Below are 16,491 nucleotides of genomic sequence, written 5' to 3'. Positions count from 1 at the left end.
TATCATACATCAGTTAATATTACCATGTGACAAGCATACATTCTGCTCCTGAAAAACCTGAAGGTTATGCACATTTTGTACCTCATCATCAGACAACATTCAGAGTTGTTGTCCAGTAGTCCTTTCACGTAGTCATTTTTACAAATCCAAATCAGTGTGATAATACGCCCCGACACCTCGGGTACAAATCATTCTGACTGATTTTAAGTCTTGTATTAAATTTTCTATTAGATCTTTTCTTTCAGAAAGAGGCCACTGAAGAGCAGCAAAATACTCTGAACTCTAAATATGATCATCTTGCTTTTTTATCAGGTTTAAATAGTCTTGGGAAAAAAAGGTTGCAGTCCCTCACAGAGCACCTTGACACTTCAGTATTACTTTGTGTTTGTATGTCTGACTGCACAACAGTTTCCCTCTGAGGCAATAAAAGCAAAGTTGATCCCTGATCTCTGAGAAGGCTCCACATTAATGTACACCATGTAAATACTGAGTAAAACCCTGCCCTGCTCCTCGATCATTTTTTTGTTGTTCACAACACCGGGTAAGTAAATCAATTGTTGAAAGTCAGCCAAAGAAAAAGACGTAATTGAAGTGAGAGTTTGATATCAAGAGATGTATCATTTAAAACTGTAACAGTGAACACAGGAAGAAAGGAAACAGAAGAAAGGACAGAGCAGCTAGAGTTGCTTTTTTCAGACATTTTATATTTTTGATGACAGCAGAAAAAAACAAAAGTACAGATTTATCTTCCTTTTCTTTCTTAATGGTTGGAGAAGCCTACAAGATGAGGGGATCAGAAGTGAAAACTACAAGGATGAAGGACTCAGTAAATGAAAACCGGCAGCGTGAGAGAGAGAGAGAGAGAGAGAGAGAAGGGAAGAGAGAGAAACAGACAGAGATCAAAGGAGGGTCTGAACTCCACAATCAAAGAAAAAGAACTAACAGAAAGGCGCTTCCCACTGCTGAGGCCCCCCCGTCCACCTTCTCACTAGTTTACTCCGAGTAACGCAGTGTGAAATGGAAAATAGGGCTACAGACACAGTGGTCCACAGTGTTGTCAACAATCATCAAGTCAGAAATTCAGAGGGAGATCTTACACTTAGGCTCAGTATGCAAGGTTCCGCTTTGGGCTTTATCATCTATGTTTCTCCTGTTTTTGGTTTCTTTTCCCCACCAAACTTCTTTTTTCACCCCATCTGTATCCGAAAGGTGAATTTGTTATCTGCTATTGGACGGTCAGCTATCTTCGTCGTCTTTATCACATACGTCGTTCAGTGTGGCTATCGCTAGCAGGCTCTGCATCCCATGGCGCCTAAGATGTCGCTCAGGATTTGATATTGAGGGCGCGAGCAGACCGGTCGTGGTGCCAATCCCTCAGACGGGCATAGCGGGGACTCTGAATCTCAGTCAGGAACTTTTCCCTGACGGCAAGCAAGAGAGATATGAGAGAAAGAGAGAAAGACAGGAAGGAAACAGATTGTAGGGGAGAGAATGAATAAGAAAAAGTGAAGCAAAAGTTGAGTTCCATAAAGGTGAAAGGTAGCACAGGAATGAAACAGGAAACAGCAAAGATAGATCAAGTATAAGAAAGAAATATCAAAGTTAAAGGAATACTTTCATTTTGGAATATATGCTTATTCATCTTTTTTGCAAAGGATTATGCTTACATATACACACACATAAATAAAAAAAAAAATAAAAAAAATATGAAGCTACAGCTAGCAGCCACTTAGCTTAGTTTATAGTCTGTTAAAATATTTGTATCATCACAGCTCAAGCTCAACAAAGAACTTGTAACTTGTTCATTTAACAAAACAAATCCCAAAGGGTAAATATATTTTGGTTTCAAGGTTCTGTTTGCAGTTTGCCTCAGATAAACACATTCCCCTGACAGAAAGGAAATCAACAGACTCAACAGTTGGTGTGGCAAAGAGGTGCAGAAAGACTAATTTGTTCAAAGCATGCCTATCCGTTTCCAGTCTTTATGCTAAGCTTAGTTAGCATGCAACTGGTTGTATAAACTGGAGTACAGAAATTGGAATGATATTAATCATCAACCAATCTAATGGAAGGTGAAGAAGCATATTTTCCAAAGTGGAAAAATTACGACACAAAGCAGATACACAAAGCAGTTCCTTTTTAAATGACTCCACCCATGCTTATTTTTAAAATTCAAACAACATATCTAAAATGTCAAATGTAAAAGTTGAGATAATTCTTTTAAAAAAATTGCCAAATTGAAGCTTCCACACACAAACGCACAAACTCTGCGACCGAGGAGGCGGGCATGTTCAAATCAATCACACTCCAGTTTTTACCTGGCCCTCTTCATCGTTTCATCATCTGGGTCCTGCACTGAGAGATCCAGAGAGACACACATCAGCATGCCGTACTGATAGAAGAAGGTAACAACCACACACACACACACACACCTACTGTGTGTTCTGTCACTGACAAATAGTGAAACAGCAGATCACAAACAAGATGTACGTTATAAAAAAAATGTTGCTGTTCCTCCCCAACCCGAGCTTAAACAAACAACATGTAGAGGTGCAGGTAATTCTTCAGACTGGTTACAGTCATGAATTAATAACAGTAATAGAAGATAACGGCCTCGACAGCTCATCATCGCTCAACCTCTGTAAAGTGGATCCTCGTGTTATCCACCTTTCCTGTGTCACTCGCTCTGATCAGATCTCAGAAAATCAATTGTTCAAATAATCCCTTTCTGCACCAGAGAGGCCCACCCCAGCCCATCACTCTCTGTTTCTCCCGAGTGCGTCAGGCCTGGTCCTCGACTTACTGAAGTCAGTGCCTGTGAGCTGGGCCAGGATGCGGAAGGAGCGGGACTGGGTGGTGCCGGTGCGGGGCTGCCAGTCCTCAGTGTCCTGGATCAGCCTCTTCTTGCTGCGGTCGTTGGGGATAAAGCAGGGCAGGGTGTCCACCCTGAGGCCGTGCCTGCACACACACTGCACGGTTAACAAAAGCCCATCTAGACAAAAACCACTCACACCAACCCAGTTAATCATGTGACCTTGAAAATAGAGGGCATCCGGAGCAGGTCATGCAGTACTTTACGCCCAGCATCAAGGTCAAGGCAATAAGCCAGCTAATGGATAGCCATTACTAAGATTTCTCATGGGCACACTGCAGACACTCATAAAAGGATTTTATTACATTAGAGATAGTATTTATAAGTGTCGTTATATTCAATGGGAGAAGGGCTGTCAGAATAAAGGGCCCGACCATGTTTGTAAAACACTTTCCTACAGCTTGGATATTATATATGTTGATTAACTTCTCCAGAAGCAGCAAAAAGGCTTTTCATGTCCAACATCATTCCAACACCTTCAACTGCAGCATGCATTTCTCAAACACAAGAAGAGGATGAAGATGAATGGTCTCATATGACCTCTCATCTCTGGCTTTGTGTGTCTCTTTCCTACTTGGTGAGTTTCTTTAATCTATCCAGACGCCTCAGCCACTCTCCCTTTTTCAATCCAGCCCATTCATATTAACCGAGAAGCTGACAAACCCAGCCTGCATTCAGCTGGCTCTTACTTGGACTGTTGGTACATATCCTCATAGTAAGTGGCTTCACTCCTGTAGAACAGACCGAAGATCAAATTAAGAAAAATGGTAGTTAGTAAACAGGGGAGAGACAGAGGAGAAATCAAGAAGTAGAAAGATGTTTTAGTCTAAGCTTTGAGATATCTTTCTAGTTTAGTCCACACTGTAACTTAAATTGTCTAATATCCACAGTGAGTTGGAAAAGGGTTCAGTTTAATGAAAGGTTTTTATTTTTTTAATTAGTTTTACTTTATTATAACAGAGCAGGAGTTACCAACGAGGGGATAGGACACCCCACAAGAGAATGTTGGGGTTTACAAAATAATAAACAGAATCAAGAAGAAGAAAGAACAGTTCCACTACATCACATAATGTGTGTTTTTATCTACTTTTATGTAAATTATGTTTGAAGTACTGACTTCTGAACAGTCAGAACTGGTAAGAATGAGCAGCCTGTGAGGGTTCACAGACACACTGCTTTTTCTTTAAGAAATAACAATACAAATGGTTGGCATGCACTTTTAACGATTGCAATAATTATAAGTGTGAGGGAAATTAAAATGTAAACGTTTTGTGAACTGAACAGTGAATGGAAAAATATATATACTAACTTTTCGACAGGTTCCATCTGTGGTGTTCAAAGAAAGAGGGAAACAGAAAAGGATAGAAAGAGATCAGAGCTCAGTTTTGTCAATATATCATGACAACGTCATACAAAACAGAAGAGCAAGGTACTGCAGGATGCAGAGAAGATGCAGGAGGTGACTCGAGACATGCAGTTATTGTCAACAGGCTCTGGAAGAGAAAGACAGCATTGTTTGTCTGTCAAATCATCCATTGTCAGCCTGACCCAAAATGACTCTGTCGATTTGGCACAAAACCTTTGCCTGACGCTCCCCTCACCCATGTGCACAAATGCTTGACAGAGTTATGTAAATGTCTGAGGAATCTGCCAAACAGAAAAAGTAGAAAACAAAAATCTCTGCCTGGTTTCTCTGCCCTCGGAGTTAGTCTGATGTTTCTCGTGCTCTGATACCCTGTCAACAACGATAAATGCCACAGCAGTGACGCATCATGATGTCAGAGTAAGCTATGCACAACAACATCACACAATGCTTGTCTCAATACGACAGGCCTGGATGCTTTAGACATAAGCCCTTTGCATCGAACTGCTCGCCGTCTCTAGAAATCCGACAATATCTTCATCTAAAGTGTGCTGACAGTTCTCATCAGGCTCTATTCTTGTCAAAGAGGGCAGCAGGAGTCTGTTCGGCCATCTGCATAGAAACTTGTGAGCCCTCTTTTCAGTATCAAGTGAGGCTGCTTAAATAATCTCGCAAGCTGTGTGAGAACTCAGTACAATTTATGAGTGTGTCTAAATACAGCAAAAAGACCACATCCCATCCAGGGCTGCTGCCAGGCCACTACCATGACCCAAATTACAGGAACAACTCTGACCCCTCTTAAAAGGACCATTTCATAGAACCCTTCTTTCAGGATCACTTCAATTTGATCATCCACTCCTGGAATTCTTGTTTCATCTGAAAACTGAGCAGAAGAAATACAAACTGAAGAAGACTTTCATTAAGTTGATGTAATTATAGCAGCAAGAGGTTGGTCATGGGAGCTCGGCTTTCAGTTGATTTTATTACCCAGCAGGTGTGAAAGGAGCAGCTTCAAAATTAACTTTTGCCCCCCTCTCCTATTATTGACAAAAAGAAAAGAAGCTCAGAAGCCAAGAGCTGAGTCCAATATTTTACTTGAAGGGGAACATATGAGAGGTATTCGTCTTGGAGATGGTAAGATGCCATCATATTTATTCAAGTCGTAAATTTTGTTACGCCTGTGGTTGCAGGGACTAAAAAGATGCAACGTGATCTAAACCTTCAGCCATTACTTTTCTAATGTGACACATTACTTGCTGTATGGCCCTTTAGGTTCCTCTGTGTGTCTTTGTAATATTCCAGCTTTAACACACCACGAGATGATGATAGGAGCAAAAGGAATAAGATAGAATAACACAGACTTAAAAATCATGACTAAAAAAGCCAAAACACAGAAAAACGGTTTTACAAGGCCCTAAACTTGTGCCTGTTTATTTTCCATCCATCATCCATGTAAAACATTTTTTTGTCATCAGATACATCCAGCTGGGGAGGAATTCACCCAGTAGGAGCCAGATTAGGTCTAGGCGATTATATAAAGATGACTAAAACAAAATCAGTTCAAATTCACATGATCCAAATGACTTAGCAACCGTCTGACACACAGACGGTTGCTAAATATGAAATAAAATGCTTCTTAAATAAAATTAAATAAATAAGAAATGTTCCCTCTCTGCATATCAAAACACACAGCTGTGCATTTTGTTAAAGCAGGTTGCTTTGTGAGTTTTGATCATTTCTGTTCAGAAAAAGGCAGAGCACCTCTCTCTCTTCTTCAATGTTCATCATGACACAGTCTTAGATCTTATTACTGCAGGTGTGTTTAGCAATTATCTGAAGTTTTTTTTACAAAATCCATCATATGCTTGCAACCTTGTTAAATGATTGGCTTACAGTCAGAAATAAGCACTAAACTGAATTTCTGAAAGTTGGACTAAAAGACCGAGATAAGTTGGTTTAATATATCAGTTTCCTCTTGCACCTATACACCTCAACTAGAATCAAACTGGACTAGGCGTGCTGCGTATGCTCCATGGTTCATGCGCCAGCTTTGAATCAGACACACTAGAGAGTGGCACAGCAGAAGTGGCTTTGTTGTTTGCCTTCAGAGATCACCATGAGCTAGAGGGATAAGGTGCAACACATCGGAATCTTGAAAAAGTCAAGCGAAGAGCATGTACAAAATTTGCAGAGTTGTAAAGTTTTTACAGTTCTGCATACCAACACTTTTCTGTTTGATAACTTTTTAATCAAGGTCAACTGGAAGAAGGTCCAATAGTAACTGAACGGGGGCCTATCGCCACCTACCGTAGATCAATATCAATAAATCAATTCTCCCTCGGTGCATGTATACCAGGACAAGCACAGTATTCTTATTAAATGACGTAATCGCTCGACTTAAGAGTGCATGTGTACATTTTTAGGTTTATGTTATCTTGGAGTCTGTGACACAGTGTAACATGAAGTAAATTGTTAAACTAGTGCTGTTTGGAAATCTTGAGGTACTCGTTTTCCCTTTGGCATAAAACCAGAATAATAAAGTCAAATAAATCCATGTCACATATACCACTAAAACCACATCAGTCACATTGTGGTTCCAAAGGAAATAGTGTTGTTTATCCACCTACCCATTCTGAGGCTGCTGCATACTGGCGGGACCCTGTGAGCGGGAAGTGTTAAGTTTAGGTGAGTAGGCCACAGGTTTAATAACAGGTCCTGAGCTGGCACTACCGCCACCTGCTGTAAACGGCCTCGCCATCTTGTTAATGGTTGTGCTGGGGGCAAACGAGTACTTTGGAACAGAAGCGGCAGCGAGTGAGTCCTGTGAGGGTGTGGGAGAGGGACAAAATGCAGCACAGTGCACAACATGCAGTTAGACATTTCTGACACACAGTAAAAATTCCTTCAGCTCTTACACAATCCCAAGCTTTGAGCAAAGAAAGCTTTAGTGCGGCCCAAAAGTTTTTCTCATGGAAAATGATTACACCAGGCTGCAGGGGCTGCTCTGTCAAAGCCTGCAGGCTTTTCTCTGCATATGGAAGTACCGCATAAGATGTGTGAACACAACCATTTTATTTGTGTTGGCAGTCTGCCACAGCCTGGCCAAAGTAATCTGCTTCTGCTGCTAAAATGAAAATGCTCAAAGTGAGAAATTGTCATATTTGACAGACATGTCTCACTAATGAGATTTCTCACTGGGCATAATGCATGGACTGCAAAATAACTCCAACTAAAGTGTAACACTGGCTTTGTTAAACATTATGCTCCTGCTGCTTTAGTAAAAAACAGTCCATGGCACCATTGTAGTTTTCAGTTGGGTAAGTAGAACGCTCTGAAGAGGTTCGACAGTGAATCTAAATGTACGTGTTACTCTAGAGTCAGGGATTGTGCAAGGCATCAACAAATAAACCACGAGAATTTCTAACAGCACGCACAACACTCCATCCAGTAAACAACTCATTTAGTGACTCACTGATGCTTTGCTAATGCACAGTGCACAGACTCTGGGAGAGTTTGACAGGTGAAACAGGTGAATCAGATGAATTTAAACACAAAGTGACACAACACACTGTTGAGGCAAATTGTGGGCAACGATCAAAGGAAGTTTCAAATTCAATCAATGTCACTGTGTCCAGCAGAAGACCATGGCAAAGCATTTGAGCATTCATACAGAGGTGAGCTCAAAGTGTTAGACAATCAAGTCTTACCTTCTGGTCTCCAACTGCTTTAAAAGCTCTGTGAAAGAAAAGACAGGGGCAGATATTAGATAGTACTCATAATGAACTCACCATCACAGCTTTAGGTAATACTGAAGACTATAAAGTACATATCATGAAGGTCTGAAAGGTTTCAGTCAAAGGAAAAGATGATTCAAACTGAACACAATAGTTTACATTTAAACCTTTGGAGAAAAAAACATTTACAGCTCCTGTGAGGAGTTTTCACTAGTCATGATGAAACACTGATTACTTCTCTAAAGTTATTAATAAAGGCCTGTAACCGCTGTCGCAGGGTAGGTTACCGATGGAGGTTATTAATAGCACACTTCTGAGAGCCTTATTTTACATTTCACACAGTAAAGATTCTTGTTGAGTGACATATTTCACTAAGCATGTGGTTGAAGAAACCTCATACACATGCACACAGAGCAAAATCAGCAAAGAGATTTTGTCCACTGGGGGTCACTGAAGTCAACACAAACTGAAAGTTCATTACAGGAGCTTTAAAGAAGTGTTGTGCTATTTTCAGTCTATTATTTATACTTGACACATTTTAAAAAAATAAGTATGACTACACTGACACCCTGCAAACAAGTTGAAATAACTTCCCCATATCACACAAGACTTACAACGAGAATCCTACAATACTTTCAATGAATTAGAAAAATGACATCAGAAATGAGTTACAGTAGAACTATTAACTTTCTAAAAGAGCTTACTGTAGTCACGCCACCTTTGCTAAGAATTCATGATGTTATCTTTAACTCCTTAAACATGAATTGCTTAGAAAGGATTTTTTTGGGGGGGGGGTTTTGTGCCTTTAATGTACAGATAGGACAGTGGATAGAATCGGAAATCAGGGAGAGAGAGTAGGGTACAACATGCGGGAAGGGAGCCACAGGCGGGATTCGAACCTGGGCCGCCCAGAAGACTACAGCCTCCATACACGGGGCGCGCGCACCAGCGCCCCGCTTAGAAAGGATATTTCTATGACCAATTAACTATAATTATCTTACCAGCCAACAGACGCACATTTAAAGAAAGACCCAAAAGCTCCAGAATAAAATCCAATGCATCAAAAAAAAAAAAAAGACTGCATGGGCTAACGTTGAACCCGGGGTGTTAAATATTGAAGTTTGATCAAAACTTCAGCTCTGCTGTCATATGTAAGTATGTGTGGTTAGAGTCGTTTGCTCGTATTGCTAGCTAATTCTGATGCGCCCTGGACTCCATTGTCATGTTATGCTTTCTTAAAAAGAGTCCCATCACCCATGTTGGGTGATCTAGTTGAGGTGTATAGGTGCATCAAAACTCGACAATAGAGCTAATCAGTAAAGATGATATCAGTCGATCGAAATATTAGGAGTTTTTCCTACAGTGGTTTAATTAACACTAAGTCCTTATTACTCTCCATAGACTTTAACACTAATAGAGGTGCATCCACTCTGTTAGTAATATTAAGAGCACCACTGAGTTGTACGCGTCTTAACTCTAATCCCTGTATTCACTGCAGTGCCGCTGCTGACTGGAGCAACTGACTGGTTCATTTAATTATATATTTAAATATTCAACTTGAACACGCCCTGCTTTACATTGCTGGTGGCTTCATTAAAAAAAAAAAAAAAAAAAAAAACACCTACCAGTGTTTGCATGCAACGCAAAGCTACAAGAGGTTGGTGAGACGAACCCGGCTTGCAGCCATGCTCATTGTTTCACTTTACAATCAGGCATAAACAATGGAGAGGCTTCCTGTGAGAGATGAGTAGCTGTTCATGTCGTTGCCTGCTCAGCCTCTGACAGAGTAATGTGAAAGGCAGGATGACAACACGGCTGTATAGATACAGCGAGAAGAGCAAAGGGAAGGCATACTGACATGCCTGAGCGTGTCACACGTCTGAGAAGACGAATCAAAGTGACATTCATCGCGCCTCAGCTCGCCTTAACCCTCAATCTGATGAGTCACACTTAAAATGTGAGATATACAATAGAAGGAATGTGTTAGACAGCTGTATTTATTTTGTCAAAGCAGGCTTATGTGACCGAATGCAGAAATGGTTCAGTCAGTGTTTCGTGGAAAAAGTTGACACTGAATATGCACGCTCTGAGATCATTTCCTGCCTCATTTCATGGGTCACTTAGTTTCGCTGATGCATGCTTCGCTTTCAAGCTGATGTTAGATAAAGCCAGAAGTTCACTGCAAAAAAAACTCTCCCATGATACAGTCATCAACTTTGCACACATAACCCACATACCCCAACCCTGAAGGCCAATTAGCACTTTAGTATGGACTGAGTGTGTCCCTGTAGATGCAACATGATCCACTTTCTGTGAAGCCACATGTCTATAGCCCATATTTTTTTTTAATTCCCCTCCCTGTAAAAAGGCTTTGGATAAAGCTTAAACCTGCTCTTAAAAAAAGGAAATGATCATTGGTGTTGAACAAAATGAGGCACTAAAGCAAACAATAGACCATAGCTCATCGGCATGCAGCTTTCCTCCTCTCTTGATATAAAAGAAACTGGATGGGAGCCAGGAGACGAATAAATAAAAGTGACAGTAGTGCTTCTCTGAGAAGTGTTTCAGGAAAACAATATTTGCCTGTCTCACAATATAATAACAATCAGGGACGGAGAGGAGGCGAGGGATTCATAGGAAGACAAGTAAAATATTTACCAAAGCTGGACTCCACAGGGAGATGAAACATTCAGCAGGCAAACCACAGAAAGAACATAAAGTATGTTAAGTAAGCATTACACAACTACCTACGAGAGAGAAGAAAAGCATTCTTTTTCAACAAACTTATGACTAGGTTTCAACGTACATGTGTTTTTTTTTTTGTCAAACACAAACACAGAGTTAGTTCTGGTATCTTCTTACACAAGAGTCCTCGCAGCATAAATATGTCTTTAAAAATGAAATACATTAAGACATAGACCTAAAGGGAAAGAACTACAGCTAACCTACAGACAGAGGGGCAGTACCCCTCATCTGTCCCTGTGCAGAGAGCATGACATCACTTTTCTTCATTCTGAACCCCTCCCCACAAAAACCAACAAGACTCTCGCTTGTTTACTTATTCTTGCTTCTTTTTTCTTCCTGTTCAGGATCTACAAACTAAAAGAACAGCTCTCGCTCCTTTTAAGGCTTTTAGAGGAAAGAAGTGTAGTGGGACCTTGGCCTGCTTTAAAGCAAAACAATATACATTTAACATCAGAGCTGTACTTCTTCAACTTTCACAATATCTCAACCAGATACAGAAACGTCTGTTATCTTTATGTATGAAGTACTCTGCAACCTTTAGTTAAGTTTAACTACTTATAAGTCACAAGTCTGCAGTTGGAGTAGCCAGATACAAAGTCATGGCTTCGTACTTCTCTTTTCTAAAATCTGCCTTTGATCGTCTAAAGTCAGCATCAAAAACACACCGACTTTTCCTTTCCTTTTAATACATCCTTCCACTTTTCTCACTCACTTTCTGCCATTCATCATTTTCAAGATATTTGATTCAAACAATTAAACTAGCGTCATCTTTGCTATATTTCTTTTTTCTTAAAACCCCAAAAATGTCATTACATCATTGACCTGCAACATATGATTGTATTCATCATTAATTGTTTGTTTACAAAATGTCAGTAAAAAAGGGAATGCTGGTCATAGTTTTTTAAATGTGTTGTCCTCAGAATGATCTGTTTTGTACAAACATTCTGGCTACTATCAAGAGTGAAAAGAGAAGACTTAATGATTGTTGGCTGTTCATTTTCTGTCAACTGTCTCCCAGTGACATCACTGTAAATGTGTTTATTCCTTACAGAGTCACGTGAACTAAATATAACCCGCTGGACTTCATGTGTGCACAGGTATCTTTGCTGTGTGAATTTAAAGCAGGCAGTTTTGTGTTAACGTCCCCAGATCTCTAAACCAAAAACTTTTAACTTTTGATCTGGCCGATCATCTTTGTTACTCAACAGGGCAGTTGACTTCACTTTTTAGAGGACGTGGAGCTCTTTAATGATTACATGATTCAATATTTAGTGGGAGGGAAAGCCTTTTCTCATAATTGAGCTCCAGATGAAACATTTTGGCTCGTACTCCACAGAGATACTTTATCCCTCAAAAATGTCTGGCAAGAGTTATGAGAGCAGGTATGAGTGCTGCCTCACTGAAGGTTATCCAGTGCTAATTAAAAACATTGTTTTTCCTGGCTAACACTTCAAGACAAAGTGCTTTAATTAAAGAGAGTTTCTCTAATTTCATTACAAAGCCAAAGTATAATGTAAGATCCCCGTGGCTCTCTGAAATCTGTTTTTTTAAATGAACTAAGACGGATGTATCCTCCTGACAGCATTTGACCTGCTGCTCATTGCAGACCGCTCACTCTTGATCTGAGCTTTTGGGTGATAAAGACTGAATATGACTTTAATGCTAACTATAAAGAAATCAGTACATGTAGCTCCATTACAGCCAGATCTTTTACACACTTTAATCCAAATGCAGTTCAAACAAACGTATCCAATGCACTATAAAAGTCAGTTTCAAAACACTTTTTTTGATTGGAGAACGCCGACACTCTTATAATCTAGCTTTGTAGATCTAACTGTTCAAGTTGAAATGGGTCGAAGGAACGACCAGAAAGTTCAGATTTAAATCCATCACGTTGCTTTTGAACCGCGTGGGATAAAAAGCAATCATTATAGGTAGTTTCACTCAGAGTTTATTTGTGCACCTGTCTTATGAATGTGGTTGCTATTGTACAGTGCATTCAATACTATGGCAGTTTGTGTTAACTAGGACATGCCTGCCTGCTAAACTTTGGCACACTTTTAATAGAAAACAGCCTGGGATAAAAAATAAATAAATCAATAAAATCTAAAAAAAAAAATAGACCACCTGGATATGACAGCAGCAGTCATGTGAGGGAATTTGCAGAATCCATAATTAAACAGCATCTTGCCAAAAATTTGACATCTATGTAGGTTGAATTAGAGAAATTATGAAGACATGGGTTGGATCAGAACGCCAGAAAAGATCCTTTTTCGTCTTAGCAGAGAAGTCAGAATTGATGAGCCAAACATTAACTGCTTCAGAAACGACCATATGGTAGTGCCATCTTACCAGATCTTACTTTGTTTTTTGGCTCATTTTTCACCAGAATCCAAAGTCTGTTCATTAGCTTTTAAAAAACCCTGCCAGTTACTCCGATAGACAAAGAGACACAAACTGGTTGATGAAGTATCCTTGCTACCATTAAAAAAATAAATTGTCTGACATTTAATAGTAAAATTCAATACTGATGTTCTGCTACTTTCATATTCCCCCAAATGTTAAGTAAAATACAAATTAAACACATTTTAAAAATAAAGGATGTTTTGCAATGTGTGAACAATAATCATGTGCTGCAGGATTTCATGTTGCCAGATGACTTACTTGCTGAGGGTGAGAGAGAGGGAGTCTGTTGCTGCTCTGATCTTGTTCTGTGCCTCCACGTGGGTCATGTCCTCTGCATTAGAGTCATCGATGGACACCACCCAGTCTCCAACCCCAACACCAGCCTGGGCTGCCTTCCCACCCGGGGTCAGCTAGAGAAACAAAAACAAAAAGGGAGAAACCACAGGTACATGAGAACAGAGAATTTACAGAGGAGGCGGATTAAAACATGTTCCAAAGAGCACAAATAGAAACCAACACATGATCATACAGTTCATCATCGGTTAGTATTTTCAAAACCAGTGAAAAAGGTACTTTTTTTATGCAACTACATTTAATCACATGGTACATTTAAGCAGCTTTAACTAAAACGCAGGAGGTCTAAACTCAGAGAGTCATGTACACTTGACTTTCCTGTCATTTCTGTTAACAACACTTAATGATGGACTCAGGGAGTCTGTGTGTCTGAGGCTGACAAGCAAGCAGAGGTATTTCACTCAACAGTATCAGGAACAGCCATTACAGGTCATCATGATGTCATCAGTCAGCAGCATATGATTAACTGCAGATGTGAGTGAAGACTATAAAAGGAACTCTTAAGGGCTGCAGACAGGGACCATATGTAACAAATAGTCACATCATTTACTGGAACAACCCATCTACTTTTCAATCCACACATGTAAGTCACGGGCCAGTTTCACTGAGAAAAGAATGACATCATCCTCTGGGGGAGGCGTCACGCAGACTGTAGACATATTGAGTAAGAGCAAAGCGCTGGTGTTTTGTTACAAAAAGAACAACTTTCCAAAGTGTGTATAGGATGTAATGGTTTAGTACATGTACACAGACTACACGGTCGTCTGTGTGTATTAGTAGTTGTAGAGGACATGGCAGAGATGCCAAATCGTGTTTAGTAAGAGCTTAGTCAGCTTGCCCATGCGGCTTAATGAAATTCAAGACTTGTGTCAAATTCTCAGATAACTGGAGTACAAAGTGTTCAGCATCAGATAAGAGAGTGGGTGCCAGGATTTCTGGCAAGGAAAAAAAACCTATTAGGATTACTCTGATGTCATGGATCCCTGCAAATGTTAGCTCATCAAAAGCTCAGAGGACTCAGCGGTTCAATCAATAGTTTCTGCCATGTTCAGCTAAGCTATCACACTTGCCTCTTTGATTTTGCACATTAAACATAAACACTGTTGTGAGCAGGGGGGTAATATGCTCTGTAAACTGATGACAGCTCAGGATAAAAAAAAAAATACTCCCAAACCCACAAAGACAGCAAAGTTAAAGCCTGCTTTACAGCAATACACGGCAAAGCTAAAATTAAGAAGAAACGCATTCCTCCGGGGCAAACCAAGCTGCACTTATTCTACAGCCAAATTCAAACATCACTTTAATTGCCTTGATTCCCACTCACTGGAAGCAATTAGAGGGGTTAAGAAAGATAACATTTCTCACAGTTTAGAGAGAAGTCGAGCTCACACACCAGAGAAAAACAACTGACATGGACTAAAGTGACATATTCAGAAGGGGGGTCAGTCTGGCATAACGCCACTGAGGTAACGGCTGACAGCCGCGTCCACCTTTAAACACTTCACTGGATAGTAAAACTTGAGCAGCTTGTAATTTTTCCAAAATAAAACAGGTTTTGTTGGAGTTTAACAACAAATCCCATGAGTCATGGCCACGGAAAGACTCAAAGAAGCTGTAGATGTTCATTTCAAAGGAAGGATTTTAAATGTAACAAGCAGCACAGTTAAAGATCTCTAAGGAACGTAGAGCATGAAAAGACAACCTAATCATTTTGAAAGAAAGAATGATAAAAGAGATCTTTAAGTGAGAGTTTTATGAAGCAATAAAGGCCACTAAAAGAGCCATATTTATTCTGATTTGGATAATAAAACATTTGTAACACAGAGGTGCAAATGAAGGAAAACTCTAAATGAAGGCGAAACGAAAAGGAATAAAAGTGTCTCTTTACATCACTGAATGTTAAACAAATGTAAAAACCATGAGAACTATTTGGAATGCATCAGATCAATACTCAGCTAAACACGGTCCGTGTGGGAGATTTTGGTATAATTGTGTACTCTCCACAACCTTCAAAACCTTCAGGACACTAAATGTGTAAAGGAGCAGAGTTCAGAGACGAGGGGAATCTAAAGAAAGATGTGCTGAAGTTGTTCTGGAGGTCTGTGGTGTCCAAGACTTTGACATCTAATGTTCATTTTTCCTTTAATTTCACCTTCAGTGTGCACCTATGTTAAGTTGATCCATATGTGTGACCTGAAAGAAGGGAAAATGAGGCCATACAGACTTGAGATTGTAAATGTATTTGCATGCGTGTCTGTGTGAGTGGAGTTAGTGACGGACACAGACACCTGTGCTCCTGGCTCAGGTTCAGAGTGCAGCTGCTCACTCACTTGAGAAGGCTGCAGTTAAAGTTGCTTCGCTCAGACCTTTGGTGTGTTGGGGGCAGATAGTAATCCAATACCCCCCCAGCAGTTTGTCAATAAGGGAAAGGACAGTGGAAAACATGTTCCTGTATACAACACACTGTCGTGTACCTCAAAACAACCACAGGTCTAACATGATGGTGCCGTCATTGTGTAGAACACTATGAGGCAAAAGTAGCACAACGATGGATTTCTGATCCAGCTGGTTCCTCTGAAACATGCAACAAAGAAGAGGCAGAATCATCCCCTTATACACAATTTGATGCAAATACATTTGTAATTCACTTCCCACGACTTAAGTTAATCACAACTACAAGCTTTGCCTGTAAGCTAGCAGCCCGTTTCAAGGCTTTTTGGCAGAGTGCTGCAGCAAAGCTCTTTTGGTATGCTATTGAATTTCAAAGCATTAGCCAACTTTTCAAAATGCAATATCTTGAATTCACCTTTGAAGTGCTTCTCTTGACTGACCCTCCAGGTGAGCCATGGCCTCAAACTCCCCCAAGGCCTCCAACACTTGTTTTTGGTCAAACTTATGATGCACAAGAGTTTATCTACAGCTGTTGATATACAGGCAAAGTAACTCTGCACCAGCTTGGTTTTATTCTTTCCACGGCTATTTGGAGGCCAAGAGACAGTCTGTCCTTACGTCACTCA

At 40.2% G+C, this 16,491-nt stretch overlaps 1 protein-coding gene across 3 annotated transcripts in view; it reads right to left on the bottom strand.

Annotated features, from left to right (window-relative positions):
* Nucleotides 1–16,491, bottom strand: part of pdlim7 (PDZ and LIM domain 7) — a 31,785-nt gene that overhangs the window by 8,133 nt on the left and 7,161 nt on the right. For all 3 annotated transcript variants that reach the window (XM_020639403.3, XM_065958510.1, XM_029278380.2), the window contains exons 3-5: nt 13,379–13,530; nt 7,943–7,970; nt 6,863–7,056 (exon numbers count right to left, since the gene is read on the bottom strand). In XM_020639403.3, the coding sequence (XP_020495059.2) occupies nt 6,863–7,056; nt 7,943–7,970; nt 13,379–13,530 (374 nt within the window). The remainder of the gene's footprint in view (nt 1–6,862; nt 7,057–7,942; nt 7,971–13,378; nt 13,531–16,491) is intronic.

The sequence above is a fragment of the Labrus bergylta genome, chromosome 9 (assembly GCF_963930695.1).
Source record: "Labrus bergylta chromosome 9, fLabBer1.1, whole genome shotgun sequence".
In the NCBI taxonomy this organism is placed as follows: domain Eukaryota; kingdom Metazoa; phylum Chordata; class Actinopteri; order Labriformes; family Labridae; genus Labrus; species Labrus bergylta.
Note: the sequence above shows the minus strand (reverse complement) of the source record. Positions and strands in the feature narration are given on the sequence as shown.